This window comes from Bubalus bubalis, chromosome 5, assembly GCF_019923935.1.
Source record: "Bubalus bubalis isolate 160015118507 breed Murrah chromosome 5, NDDB_SH_1, whole genome shotgun sequence".
Classification (NCBI taxonomy): Eukaryota; Metazoa; Chordata; class Mammalia; order Artiodactyla; family Bovidae; genus Bubalus; species Bubalus bubalis.
Genome location: NC_059161.1, coordinates 49,611,265 through 49,626,690, shown reverse-complemented (window position 1 = coordinate 49,626,690; position 15,426 = coordinate 49,611,265). Strand labels below are relative to the sequence as shown.

At 46.9% G+C, this 15,426-nt stretch overlaps 1 protein-coding gene across 6 annotated transcripts in view; it reads left to right on the top strand.

Annotated features, from left to right (window-relative positions):
• SMYD3 (SET and MYND domain containing 3) overlaps window positions 1-15,426 on the top strand; it is a 750,237-nt gene that overhangs the window by 675,920 nt on the left and 58,891 nt on the right. For 3 of the 6 annotated variants that reach the window (XM_044943074.2, XM_044943072.2, XM_044943075.2), the window contains one exon: window positions 9,519-12,726. The exons of the other annotated variants lie outside the window; for them this stretch is intronic. In XM_044943074.2, the coding sequence (XP_044799009.2) occupies window positions 9,519-9,834 (316 nt within the window). In that variant the 3' untranslated portion in view covers window positions 9,835-12,726. Of the gene's footprint in view, window positions 1-9,518; window positions 12,727-15,426 lie in introns of those variants that run through there. 6 annotated transcript variants of the gene reach the window in all.

The following is a 15,426-nucleotide window of genomic DNA, read 5'->3' as shown; positions in this document are numbered from 1 at the left end:
GTGACATATCCAGATCCCTGCTGAGCACTGGTGGGTCTGCATCGTCAAAGTTCCTCAGTGAATGCTTGGCTTGAGGCTTGAGAGAACAATGCCTTACTTATGCCTTACTTTTGTTCACTCTCACCCCTTCATCTCCCTGTTCTTTTATACAACTAACCTTTATTGATACTCAGTATGGAAGAGATGGGCTTCCCCAGTGGCTCAGAAGTAAAGAATCCACCTGCAATGCAGGAGCCACAGGAGACGCAGGTTGGATCCCTGGGTTGGGAAGATCCTCTGGAGAAGGGCATGGCAACCCACTGCAGTATTCTTCCCTGGAGAATCCCATGGTCAAAGGAGCCTGGTGGGCTACAGTCCATAGTCCTTGGTATGAGGTGTCTCTTCTTTGAAGCTATTTGCTTATTAAACGGTGACAGTACTTTTGATTAGTGGCTGGCTGTGTGCAGCGCTGGGTGACTGTGAGGAGTGCCCCAGGGCCAAGGCTGTGCAGACTTGACCCTGTTTTTGGGTCACAGAAAGTGTGTCCCCGGGCCTCTGGGTCCCTGTGCATGAAGCAGAGGAGCTTTGCCTGCCCCACGGTGCCTGGGACCCCGCCAGAGCTTCTGCTCCAGCGTCATTTCATCCAGGACCAAGACTGGGACTGAATCAGGGAGGTCATTCCAAGTTTCTTTCCTCCTCTGGCATTCTCCCCACTGTGCCTGTCCCCTCTCTCTCCAACAGAAAAGGAGAGCAGAAATCCCACTTCCAGGCTCCTCTTAAAGGTCGTCCGACCACTTCAGTGAACGATCTAGGGGGAGAAAACATGAGAGAGAGTCAATAAAGCAAGAGTTTCGGGAATGAACATCTATGAATACTGTCCATATGGCTGAATTTGATAAATCCTACTGGGCCTGTTGGCATGAGTGGGAGCTTTGCCCGGACAAAGCCGTTAGCCCAGGAAATTGCAGTGCTGTGTGGCACCGAGTTTTAAAGGATACTTGCTTTTATTTCCCCCCTTTCTTCCCTGCCTTTACAAGGTGAGCTTCTCCGGGCACAGATAACGCAGCCTTGGAAAGAGGAGCATGCCCATGCCTGTCGGGGGAGGGGGCAGGTGAGCACAGAAATGCTTAGGGAAGGGATAGAGAGAGAGGAAGAAATTTTTTAAATGAATTTAAAAGCTGTCCTAAAGAAGGTGGGAAAGAAAGAAGATAGGAATAAGGTTCTCTAAATGCTTTTCCTGTGTCCTCTTTTGTGTGTGTTTATCCATCCCCATTCTTCTAAAGCCAAAGGCCTCTGTCACTCTGTGTGTGTATGCATTTTTAAGTCACTTCAGTCGTGTCTACCTCTTTGCGACCCCATGGACTGTAGCCCACCAGGCTCCTCTGTCCATGGAATTCTCCAGGCAAGAATACTGGAGTGGCTGCCAGGCCCTCCTCCAGGGGATCCTCCTGACCCAGGGATCGAGTGGCGTCTCTCATGTCTCCTGCGTTGACAGGCAGGGTCTTCACCACCGAGCCACCTGGGAAGCCCTCTGTCACTCTTGATTTCACACCAAAGAGCTAACTGAGCTCCTCCCCCACAGGGCCCGTGCCTGTGGGGTGCCAGACAGAGACTGTACTACTTAGGGAAGCAGAGAATGAAAGCCCCTTTGCTCTCACAGAGTCTACGCACTTCAGGGCACTCGCCCACACTGATGCAAGTGGAGTAGGGCATGCCTTGATCATCCTCTAGTTCTGTTTATTAAACATTCACTTTGGCTCAGCCCTGTTCTGTAGATTTGAGGATAGTCTCATTGGAAGATATTTTTTTAATGGGCTTTATGCCACATGTGTAAAAATGTCTTTTGATTGGAGAGTTGCAGGAGGTATTGACATCAATGCCATGTGGGCGGGTGGAGGAGCCATGTGGAGTGGCAGTGGCTGAAGTGGATGGCAGGTCATGGGGTCGCGGTTGCTGAGTCCTCGACCTCAACTGGGAAACTGGGCACCATGCAAAGAATGCCACACCCATATAGCATCCCCGGGAAACGACTAAGCCCCTGGGACCACAGCTGGTAGCAGCTGACGGCATCTGGCATTTTCTGTGCAGATGAAGGGGACCTCTTGCAGTCAAGGTCACCTTGGATTGCATAATATGTGGCTTTGCAGTGGCTCAGCTGAATATCACATTGCTTCAGTCTCCCATTCTGAGCTGCGTCTGAGGATGCTGCTCACTGAGCACGACTCCAGAAATGTCAGAGTGAGCCCCACTCCCCTTGGTCTGTCTTGATATGGAGTAAAGGTGTTGTGCCCCCAAGGAACACTCTTTGTGGGGAGTCTACCACTGCTGCAATCTGCATGGAAATAGACTTAAATTTTCTCTTCTCCTCAGCTGTAATCCATCTGGAGAAAACCTTGGTTTCTTGGCACAGATAATTGGGAGAGGCTCATGGTAGGAATGGAGAAGGCAATGGCACCCCACTCCAGTACTCTTGCCTGGAAAATCCCATGGACGGAGGAGCCTGGTGGGCTGCAGTCCATGGGGTCACTAGAGTTGGACATGACTGAGCGACTTCACTTTCACTTTTCACTTTCATGCATTGGAGAAGGAAATGGCAACCCACTTCAGTGTTCTTGCCTGGAGAATCCCAGGGATGGGGAAGCCTGGTGGGCTGCCGTCTATGGGGTTGCACAGAGTCGGACACAACTGAAGCGACTTAGCGGCAGCAGCAGCACGGTAGGAAGGAACTCCTGGATCTGTCGTTCTGTTCCCATTGAGCTTCACTGGACATGTTGACCCCTCTCGCATACCCCAAGGCTTTGCCGCAAACCTCTCTGAGGTACCCTGGCCCATCTTCTTCCACAGAGGTATTGTTGTTTAGTTGCTAAGTCGTGTCTGACTCTTTGTGACCCCGATGGGCTGTAGCCCACCAGGTTCCTCCGTCCATGGGATTCTCCAGGCAAGGATACTGCAGTGGGTTCCCATTCCCTTCTCCAGAGGATCTCTCCCACCCAGGGACTGAACCCATGTCTCTTCCGTTAGCAGGTGGATTCTTTATCGCTGAGCCACCTAGGAACCCCCCACAGAGGTGCTCCGCTCTTTTAAAAGAACCATGAGCTGCACCTCACCCACTTGGCCAGAGGAAGTAAACGCTGCGGGGCAGCCACATGAACACTTAAAGGGCAGCTCTAGTGAATGGCTGGATCACAGGGTTTGGAATCACCAAACCCAAGTCCAAGGTCTCAACTCAGCTGTTTACCAGCAGGCTGTGTGGTATTATTAGGGCATGTCATTTCTGAGTTTGTGAAAACAGAGATTCTAGCCTACACCTCTGAGGGGTTGATGTGACGAGACAGTGGCTGTGGACAAACTTTGTAGGCTACGAAGTGCTAAAGATGTTACCCTTCCTCACCTGAGAAGGGTGTTCTAATGCCATCAGGCAGGACAGCAACCACACAGAGGCGGCACTGCCAGAACACAGTGGCTTCTGCCCCCACCCATCAGGTTGTCACTGGCAATGGGATATGAGTACTTCCTTGGGGGTGATGCCTCTATGTTAATATGCATCAGGATCACCTGGAGTTTAAACATACTGATTCCCGAGGCCCCAACCCTCTAATTAATCTCTTTGGTCGGGATCCATCTGTTTTTAGCTCCCCAACTATTCTGATGCAGGTTATCCATAAACCATACTTTAAGAAAAATTAGGAGAAGGCAATGGCACCCCACTCCAGTACTCTTGACTGGAAAATCCCATTGATGGAGGAGCCTGGTAGGCTGCAGTCCATGGGGTCACTAAGAGTCGGTTACGACTGAGCGACTTCACTTTCACTTTCACTTAAGAAAAATTGGCGAGCACAGCTGAGACTAGGTGACCATGGGGTAGAAGGGGAACAGAGGTGTGATGTCCATGTGCACCTTTGGGTGGGAGGCAGGGGTACTTCATTCTGAGTTAACCAGCAGCTCTTCTGGTTCTGCCTCCATGACATCCCATCTGTCAACAAGAGCTTCCTCTGCGTGTTCCTGTTTCCTTCTGGTTGGGATGTTTGACTTCTTGTAGTCATGGATAAGAAGCAACGCTGGGTCCGAGATTTCCATTGTTAAGTTTTGGATCTATTTATAACTTCAGAAGGAAAGCTGAAGTGTATCCCAAACCAGAGCCTCAACCCTTGCCAAGTCAGTGCGAATTCTTAGCCACACACAGAGTGTTCATCCCTGCGCATCTGGGAAGGAGGCCCTGGGGGATAGTGGTGGCATGGCTTAGTCATTCAGTCATCTCCAGCTCTTGTGACCCCATGGACTGTAGCCCGCCAGGCTCCTCTGTCCATGGGATTTCCCAGGCAAGACTACTGGAGTGGGTTCCCATTTCCTTCTCCAAGGGATCTTCCCGACCCAGGGATCAAACCTGGGTCTCTAGCACGGCAGGCAGATTATTTACCCCTGAGCCAATGGGGAAGTCTAGTATAGTGGTGTCACAGACATAAGAGTGCCTTCTATTTCATACACTGAAGAGCCCACTATTTGGTAACAACAGTTTCCTGGCTTGCCTTCAAGTCATTCTCCTTGGAAGCTGTACCTGTGAAACCATGTGACTTGGCTGGGACTCAAACCTGGCCTAAACCCACAGTCTTCCAACTGATATCACACACTTGGTTTCATGACTTAATGAAGCTCAGGTTCTTGAAGTCTCATTGCAGAGAAAATTCAGTGAGAGGCAAAGTGATAGGTAAGAAGTAGATTTATTTAGAAACACACACCACAGACAGAGTGTGGGCCATCTCAGAAGGAGACACCAGCCTTGAAATGTGGTGTGGTTAGCTTTTATGAGCTGTGTTAATTTCATAGGATACCTATTCTGGGGAAGTGAAGTGAAAGTCGCTCAGTCGTGTCCAACTCTTTGCAACCCCATGGACTATACAGTCCATGGAATTCTCCAGGCCAAAATAGTGGAGTGGGAACCCTTTCCCTTCTCCAGGTGATCTTCCCAACCCAGGAATTGAACCCCGGTTTCCCACATTGCAGGCGGATTCCTTACCGGCTGAGCCACCAGGGAAGGGGCAGAGATTTTCAGGAATTGGGCCACCAGCCACTTTTGGTCTTTGATGGTCAGCCTTGGAAATGCGGCTCCTGTGGGGTTATCACTTAGCACATTGATGTGTTACAGTGAACATCTACTGAGGCTCTAAGTCCAGCTGAAGTCGATTTGTCCGCCATCTTGGACCCATGTGGTTCTAATCGGTTTACGTCGTGTCCTCGGGCTGTGTCCTTCTTTCAAATGTTCTGCCCTGCCCCCTTCCCTCCTGTTTCACCTGGAGATGTAGAAAAGGGATTGAGACCATTTCCCACTCTGGCCTTGTCCAGCAGGGTCTTTTGTGAGCTTAGTTTACTCTTCATCTCAAGCACTAACCAAGGCCCTTTTGTGAGGAAGTTGTCTTGGGAGCCTTTAATGAAGAGAATGTGTGTATGATGGAATCCATGGTATGAGGTCATTCCTGAGCATCTGGAACCTGAGGAAAACATACTTCTGGGAATTCCAAAGTTCTGTCAGGTGGAAGGTCCCAAAGCTTTCCTCGTTGGAGCTCCTGACAGAGCCAGTACAAGATCAGTTCAGTTCAGTTCAGTCGCTCAGTCGTGTCCGACTCTTTGCAACCCCATGAATTGCAGCACGCCAGGCCTCCCTGTCCATCACCAACTCCCGGAGTTCACCCAAACCCACATCCATCAAGTCGGTGATGCCATCCAGCTATCTCATCCCCTGTTGTCCCCTTCTCCTCCTGCCCCCAATCTCTCCCAGCATTGGAGTCTTTTCCAATGAGTCAACTCTTCACATGAGATGGCCAAAGTACAAGATAAGTGACCTCAAATCCTTTAGCAAGAGCAGCTTCTCAGCAATTCCAGGTACACAGCACAGGAGATAAAAATATGTCATTTAATAAAGTCCTGCAGTAGCATCCATCTCACAGGTCCCTGGGGCTGCTTGTGTTCAGTACTGCAGCTGCTAAGTCACTTCAGTCGTGTCCAACTCTGTGTGACCCCATAGATGGCAGCCCACCAGGCTCCCTGGACCGCAGCCTACCAGGCTCTTCCATCCATGGGATTTTCCAGGCAAGAGTACTGGAGTGGGGTGCCATTGCCTTCTCCATGTGTTCAGTACTAGGACAAGGCTAAACAAGTGTGTAACAACAAAGCTCTCTTTTTCCCCCAATAAAATGAGATCAAAAAATAATTCTTCTTTTAAAAATCTGAGCTGTATGTGTTCTTAGACTTGTGCTGCCTCACAAATTTTTCCATCTTCATTTTCTAATATTTCTATGCAAACAATGGCTTGTATAATTGGACACGGCTATAAATGACATTATTAAATTGTTTCTATTCAGAGCAGGAGGATACCAGAAATTTGAGTGCTTTCCTTCAGGATTGCAGTTCAAATCTTACTTAATAGTTCATTAATAGTCATGGTTTAGTCCTCTGCTAGAGAGTAGGTGTGCTGACGTTGACTGGAGTTCCTTTTTGCAGTTGTTTTACTATGTAAAGACAACAGTTGGACTTTTGTTGATTTTCCTTTCCCCTTTTCTGATTATAAAAGTTATGCGGTTTAAAAAAAAAAAAAAGTACAACAATGGACACCCCCCCCAACAACCCCATCACCTCAATGCAACTACAATTAATATTTTAGCTCATTTATACCAGTGATTCATCTATGCATAGATAAGGCCCCATGAGGTAACCCAAGTAAAAGAGTAGTTTAGGTGCTATTATGCTGATGACATCTAAAAATCTAAATTTTGCCTTTCTCCTGAAGACAGCTACCACCCTTAGTCCCACTTCTCTGTTTCCAGAGTCTTTCCCCAACTTCTGGTCTTATTTGGATGCCTTCTGTGAAGCATCCAGAAATCACAATAAAGTCTTTGATGGGTGGGTCATTAACTCACCTAGTCTTCAGCCTTGTTGTGAAGGTTGAGTAAATTAGTTAGACTGGTACTTGGCCTTCTGAGCCTCTGTTGTTATCTCTTTTCAGATAATTACTATTCATATACTTCTCGCAAATTCCCTTAGGCCAGGGAATAGCTTCGTTTCTTGCCATCTCTAAGGTGTGATTCTCCTGCCTGGGCAGCCTGCCTCGTTCAAGGCTATTCATTTCATCTTATTCTGAGGCCAGCTGCTGAGCCTGCACCTGGGGGATGGGGTGTGCCTCTCAGGCTGTGTGCTGACCCTTGTGAATTTTATCTCAGGGATTTTTTCCAATGAAGAGAAGCCATCTCACTGCCTCTCTCCACCTTCAACTTCCTCTGGACCCAGGCCGCATCTCCATCCTTGCTCAAACCGAACTCTCTGGCTTGTTCCTTGGATGAGATTCACCCACTCGTAGTTGTTGTTCAGTCACTCAGTCCTGTCCGACTCTTTGCGACCACATGGACTGCAGCACACCAGGCTTCCCCATCCTTCACTATCTCCCAGAGTTTGCCCAGACTTATGTCCATTGAGTCAGTGATGCTATCCAACCATCTCATCCTCTGTCACCGCCTTCTCCTCCTGCCTTCAATCTTTCCCAGCATCAGGGCCTTTTCTAGTGAGCTGGCTCTTGGCATCAGGAGGCCAAAGTATTAGAGCTTCGGCTTCAGCATCAGTCCTTCCAATGAATATTCACAGTAGTGTATACCAAAAAAGAAAAAAAAAAGACTAATCATTATATCCTGACGAATAAGGTACTGCTTCTCTCTCACCCCGCCCCTTTGAGTGGGTGCCTGTCTCTTTTTATTCCTGTTACTGGGTGAGTCTCTCCTGCTTGGCAGATGACTGGAAACGTTCTCCATCAGGTTGTGCTGACGAGGGGATGGTTCCCAGGATCTGACTCCAAGCATGTTTACCGGACAACATAGCTCCCTCCCTCAGGTAGGAGGTGGGTTGCGGGTGTTATGTTGGTCATAAAGGAGGAAATTGAGAGGCACACCCTCCCAAAGAACACAGTGAAGACATGTCTGCGTTCACGCCTTGCCTTGTACATTCTTTACACAACAATTCAGGGAGCTGGAGGAAGGGGGAGGAGCTGGAGGAAGTTACAGCCTGCAGGAATAGCTTCTGCTGGAGGAGGGCGGGTGCCTTCAGAGCCTAGAATCATACTGGATCTTCTGAGCACAAACCTGCCCTCACCAGTGATGGGGTAAGGCAATCATGACTCAAAAGCATATTGAATTTTAGAATTATAAGGAATGTAAGAGTTCTCCAATCCATTCTTACGTTTTCCTGGGGGAGAAGAAATGTCACGAAGGGAAATAAGCCGCCCACACGTGTGCCTGACTGATGTGGCCTGCAGCCCAGTCCTGTCCCTGGGCTGACTCAGGCCCCAAAGGTCAGACCAGTCTCTAGCCACTGAACATAGTCGTCACCTACTTCCAGAAGGACTTGCCATATCCCTGTACATGGAAAATCAATTTTGAAACAATAAAGGACTGATACTGAAGCTGAAGCTCCAATACTTCTGCCACCTGATGCGAAGAGCTGACTCACTGGAAAAGCCCCTGATGCTGGGAAAGACTGGAGGAGGAGAAGAGAGTGACCGAGGATGAGATGGTTGGCTGGCATCACCCAGTCAATGGACGTGAGTTTGAGCAAAGTCTGGGAAATGGTGAAGGACAGGGAAGCCTGGCGTGCTGTAGTATCTGGGGTTGCAAAGAATCAGACATGACCGAGCAACTGAAAAACAACAATGCAAATAAGAGGGGGGGGTGCTTTTTTCCTAAGCTAGTATGATGTAGTGGAAAGAACAAGGGCTTTGGAACCAGGCCAACCAGTGGTCAAATCCAAATTCCTCCACTTATTAGCTGGGTGATCAGTGTACTAAACCTCTTAGAACCTCACTTTTTATTACTCATGAAGGTAGTAACACCAATCTTCAAGAATTCATCAAAAGTATTAATGGACTAATATTCATGGTACACCTGTACCATACATCACCTTATTTTTAACATTCAAGAAATGATCGTTTTATTTGCTTGTGATTAGAGATGCATTCACTCTTCACTGATTTGTGTTTAGGAAGATGGCTTTCTCCAAATATTAAGTTTGTTATGTATATGAGAGAGGCAGGGGCTGGCAATAGAATTGTGGTTGAAAAGGCAAAATGACAGGAACAGCCAAACTGTATCATTATCTGTTCCCAAAACCTCTGTTCGGGTGGTTTTCCAAATTCTGAAGATCCTAAACCCCAGTCCTTTAAAGAAATAATGTTAAAAGTATAGTGTTAAGAAACCCAAGGCTTTCACCATTTGTTCAAATCTGTCTGAAAGTGCAGATCCTAAAAGCATAACAGATATTTAATGGAATCTGTCTTTTTGATGATAATTACAGCATTCTGAAGTAGGCTTTAAACACATCTGTATACACGGACTGCTGCTTCAAAATTACTTGCTTCAAGGGGGCATTCAGTCTCTTGTTCAACTTTCAAGTTAGATAACTACTGTTTAAATTGATGGCAGGTGTTTGATCTATAAATAAGAGTTGCGCTTTGCACTTTAGCACTCTGTTTACCTGCTGCCGGGTGTTCATTCGCATCACACCAGGATCCTGGGGAGGCCGGAGGAGTCCGCAACAGGGATCTGCCCGGGATCCTGGGGAGGCCGGAGGAGTCCGCAACAGGGATCTGCCCGGGATCCTGGGGAGGCCGGAGGAGTCCGCAACAGGGATCTGCCCGGGATCCTGGGGAGGCCGGAGGAGTCCGCAACAGGGATCTGCCCGAATGCGACAGCCGCAGTGCAGCCTTCACACGTTTACAGTCTGAGAGGGGCTAGTTCTCTGTTCAGAACAGGAGGCCCTGTTGAATTGGAAGATGCACCAGTCAGCCTGAAGGGAGATGAGAAAATAATATTGGAAGGATAATGAGCACTAGGGACTTTGGTCAGAATATCCGATAACCTCAGTAGCTACTAAAAAATCTTTCCTAGTCTTTTTTTTTTCCCCAGTCTGCCTCAAGGTGGAAACTGCATTTCCTCTGCCTCCCAGGCCACATGGTTTTAGCAGCCAATCCATTTGTAGCACCCTGCTGCCAACATATTTCAGATTGCTACTAAGGACTCCTAGGGAAACTGGTCCTCTCTCCACAGCTCTCGGTTCACTTCTGTCATTCAAATTGCCACATTCTGACGCAGACCAGGGGCTCATAGGCACCCTGATGGCTTTCCTCTTCCAGCCTCCTCAAACCTAAAACCGCTATTCAGGTCCATTGATGTGCAACCCCTCAAGGCTCCTAAGATAGCAGGCCAGCAGGAGCACCGCTCGGAGCCAGCCCGCCCATCCTGGAAGGAGGGGCTTGCGTGGAGACACAGCTTTCAGTCGATGACGGGGAGGAGATGCTGGAGACTGGCCTCCTGACCACGCACGTTCACTCATCAGTTCCAATCCTGTTTGGATGAGGACTTTGCGCTTCTAGAAATGGAGTATGGAACGTTTAGGGGAAACTCGGACTGGACGCTCCCACTAAGAGCACCACAGTGGCAGTGGTCATTGCCTGGGGCAGGCGGGTCATTCGTCCTTGGCCCACTTGAGGAGCTCCGGAATGGGTTCTGGACTCATGGTTCTGTGTTCTGTGAACACAAGCCTCTCCCAGCTTGCTGGGCAAGAGGCCTCTGCTTAGGACCCAGCAAGGAGGCGGTGCTGGCTCATAAGAGCTGCTCTAGCTCTTGAGCTGGCTATCTGGCTTCAATGCACAGAGCATAAATCAAGGGAGGCAAAGCTTTCTTCTGCCCAGGCAGCAGGGAGAACAGAAACCCACTGAAATTGGCTTCCGCTGGGGAAATGGACAGTGCCCACAGCAGCCTGTTTGCCTAGGTTCACCTCTGCTGAGACCAAAACTAGCTCTGGTGGCAAATTGGGCATACCAGCCACCTAGACAGGTCCCTATATCTTGAGTCTTGGTGGAGACGAGAGTGAGAGAGAGCTCACCATCTATAATGAAGACACAGTACAGTTTACTCCAAATACTTATAAATAATAAACTGTCAAGGATAGAGAGGAGCTTCTGCTGCTACCAGTTCCCAGATCCTTCTCACCAAGGAGCTGCCCCTGAGCAATGTGGCCCTGGGGAGAGCTGTGTGCTGGGCTGGCTCGAATCCTCACTTCAGCAACCCCATTTGTTCTTCAGTCCAGACTGCCCAGCTTCTGATGTTTGATGTCTGCTGCATCTCACTTCCTCAATGCTGCGGGCTCACAGTCTTTACTTGGGCGTTCCAATGCCATCCTCCTTTGTTGCTAACCTGAGTATCTTGTGTCTGTGGGCCCAGCTGCCACCCCAAGGAAGTCAAGAGCGTATACCCAAGACAGGACACATCCAAGTGTTGATGGAAGGGTTATGGCCTACTGTTCCTTCTCTTGAACCACAGGGCTCAGGAGGAAAGGGCCTGTGCTTCCTTTGTACATTGGGACCCACATGGCTGGGATGGGACGGCTCAACCCAGCTTCTAGGTCCCTGAGAGAGGGACAGGCAAATCCCACCCAAACCTCGTGCAGTACTGTATGTTGATGCAGGTTGGATACAGAGGATTGGAGAAAAGTGCAGATAATTCTGAACATTTGCCTAGCAGATGAAATTGTAATCCAGCTACTGAGAGTGAAAGTGAAGTCGCTTAGTTGTGTCCGACTCTTTGCGACCCCGTGGACTGTAGCCCACCAGGCTCCTCCGTCCATGGGATTCTCCAGGCAAGAATACTGGAGTGGGTTGCCATTTCCTTCTCCAGGGGAATCTTCCCAACCCAGGGATCGAACCCAGGTCTTCTGCATTGCAGGCAGACGCTTTAACCTCTAAGCCACAAGGGAAGCCCCTAATCCAGCTACTAAATGATCACTAACACTAAGGTGATGAACCCAGTAGCACTGAGCAGCAGCAGCCAGTACAGAGCTCTAAGGTTGGAGGCCTCGTGAAAAATTGTATTTTGACTCTTTTTTTTTGCTTTTTATTGTTTTAAAAAATTTTATTGGAGTATAGTTGCTTTACAATGTGTTCGTTTCTGCTCTACAGCAACATGAATCAGCTATACATATATATACATCCCTGTTTTTTGGATTTCCTTCCCATTTAGGTCACCACAGAGCACTGAGTAGAATTCCCTATGCTATACAACAGGTTCTCCTTAGTTACCTATTTGATACATAGTTGTATATATGCCAGTCCCAATCTTCCAGGTATCTGCCCGTTTGTTCTCCAGCCTGACTTTAAAAAAACACAGCCACATTTGTTTTCATATAAAAAGCCCTGTGCTGGGGGGTGGGGGATGGCACCCCCAAAGAGGCTGAGGCATTCCACAGTCTAGATGGAAACACACACACACACATGGCAAACACCTCAAGAACCTTGGGGCACCTAGGAGCCAACATGTGCTTGGCCTCCATTCACCCCCTGCACCAGCGCTCAGGAGGCCCGCTCTCTTCCCAGCTGGCTCTCTGATAAAGTGAAAGTGGTGAAGAGCTAAGCTTGTATCCTCTTGAATTCTTCCGATTTCCGTTTTTGCTGGAGACTTTCGTAATGGTGTTATTTTCTACCCTTTTTCCTTTAGAAATAATGTTTTTGAAACATCGTGGAAACAGGTGGGAGAGGAGCCGGTGTATACATAAGTGCTTTGGGGTGGGGTCCACAGGCCCACAGGAGTGCCTAGCTCCTAGAAACAAAGAAACAAGTATGACATCTTTGGATCTGATTTTCGTAAAGAAACCCCAGCGCAGAGCCTTTATCTGTTTAATGTACCAGAACTCAACTGCAGGAAACTGGTTTCTCTATTAGCATATTACCAAATGTGCAGTGCAGCTGCCTGGGAACGGCCAGTTTATTATTGCTGGGGGCCGTCCTGGGTTATGATCTGGAAGAATTTGAATCACCCTGTACTTTTTTTTTTTTTTCCTGCTCTCATTTTGATTTTGGCAGTGGAAGAAGAAGAGAATACTCCCAAGAGATTCAATTATTTCCTTTCAAAATTCTCTTGGAATCATAATGACTATTAGAAATTGAAGGCACCCATATCTCATGCTAGTCAGCCTAACTGGTAATTAAAGTGCAATTAAATTTTTCACGGTGTGGATTGTGACTTTTTTTTTTTCAAGGAAATTACAAACTCTAAGCCCTTGAGAGTTACAGGATTAATCTATAGACATTTAATAATTCAGCTTTGATCAGATGCAGTCACGGATGGGTCTCTGAAAAGGAAGGGGAATAGTAAAGTATTGTTTTGCTATTAATGGTGCATTTTAATTTTATTTGGTTTCTCAGAGGCCAAAAAATAAGTAACCAGTCCAGGAACGAAAGGCCATTTTCAAATTGGCTGTTACTGCTCTCACTAACATGTGCCAGTAATGATATCTCACTGCCAGCCTCGCTTCCCTCACATAGCTTTGCACAATTTAGGGTCCATTCCTGACTTGTCACCAGTGGACAAGGAATTAACATTTGGCCAGAAGTTGGGAGGCTTAATTGGCTGACCCTGTCTGGCCTTAGCCAAATGTTTTTTCCTCCTTTCATTCCCATCATCGCTTTTTCTCTTTGTTGGTAGAAATGTCTTTGCGTGGCAGGGCTGTGCTAATAAGTGATTTCTTGAATTTGGATCTGAGGTCAGTGTTCTCACACAGACCTGGTCAGCTCCCCAGTCTCTGACAGCCAGCCTGGCCCGAGGTGGAGCTGAACACACCGGGAGCAGAGCTCCCACCTGCCCGCAGCCCGGCCTCAACGCTAGGGGGCGCTCGGGTGCTGGCTGGGAGGGGACTCAACGTGAGTGGCAGCTGGACCTCAACCTACTTGTGATTTGTAGGCAAGGCCCACCCACCTTCATGCCCTGACCTCAATCAGATTCATTTTTAATTTAGGGGAAGACATGGCTTTTTTAAAACAATATACATTTTGAAAATTCATCTTAAGAAATACTTATATCCTGTCCTAAATTGGCAGGATATAAGTTTATGAGTAAATTAGTGCAGTGTAACATAGCAGCTAAGAGTTTAGATAGGAGTCAAATAAGGCTGTGCTGCAACTCCATTGCCTTGAGGTCTCTTATTTTAGATATGGGTTACTTAGTGTCTCTGAGCCTCACTTTTCCCATCTCTAAAGTGGGTGTATTGATAGAACCTGCCTCGTAGGATTGTAATAAGGATTAAAGGAAATAAATCTTAGCAAATGCCTGGCACAAAATAAGTAGTCAATAAATACTAGCTGCTAATGTTTTAATTATTGATCTATAGTATGGAACATTGGCATTCCTTTGGGGTGCATTTTAATTCTGCATCCTTACTTTGAAGTACTTTTAGAATACTTTCTAACACCTCTCTAGACTAGAATTCTTCTCCTCTTCCTTTTATCCTTCCTATGAATAGCAAAGAAGCTGAACCACTGGAAAGACTGTCTTACTCATCAGCATATTCCCAGCAGCTAACTTGTTCCAGTGCACACAGTAGGCCCTCAATATGTAATAGATGACCACAGAGATGGAAGGAATGTCCAAAACCAACTAGATGATGGAGCGGGAAAGAAAAGAACCACTCTGGTCTCTTTATCCTTCTGTCTCAAGTCATATGCTGCATACAGAAGCTTTAGTGAGGGACTCGGGAGTATAAATTATGTTAAACTCCTAGCTGCAGATTTTTCAAGTAATGTGCGTGAACCTGGATTCTGAAGGCATATTTGTCAGATGAGACAGCAGCTACTGAATCTCATATTAGCTCCTAGGATAATGGCACAATGCATCATCAGTTGGAATTGGGAACAGAACACAATTTTCACTTGGTTATCTGGAGCCACGGATGGGGTGAATACTGATTTTCAAATGGTGACTAATAGATGGTAAAGAGGAAAATATTTTTTTTTGGTTCCAACTTATCCTTTGCTCATGCCACACATTTTGGCAGTAAATTAAAATCTATCTTTTATTTGCCTGAAACAATAAATTATCAGAGCAGAATGTGGGCAGGAAGACTTAGGACACAAATGAGCAGATGGCTATTACTTTCTGTATTACATATTCACAAATGTTTAACCAGTTCAGAAAAGAGACAAAATTGGCTTGGAATTATTAGTACTAATAGAATTATTAGTATTATTCTAATATTTTATTATTAGCATAATATGGGAATATTCTAATAGTTTTAATCTAATAATTTGGTCATTTTAATCAAATTTTAGCTGTTGGCTTGTGCAAATTACACAGTCTACCTAAACTTGAGCTGCTTGCCTATGAGTGAGGGCATAAAAAACTTGCTTCTGTCTTATATTCTGAAGACTTAATCGTGAAATAGCCTGACTTTCAGCTCTGCATTAGACACTACAACGCACTAGCTAAACCTGTGGATATGAGAAGTTTCTCTTTCATTTCTCCTGTTTTGACAGGAAATATATTCTTTTTTCTTTTACTCAGAATCTTGCATAAACAATTTATCTCTGCAGTTTTCAGCTACCTGGGCCTTGACCCCATGGATTTGCAAATCAGACTAGAAGCCTAA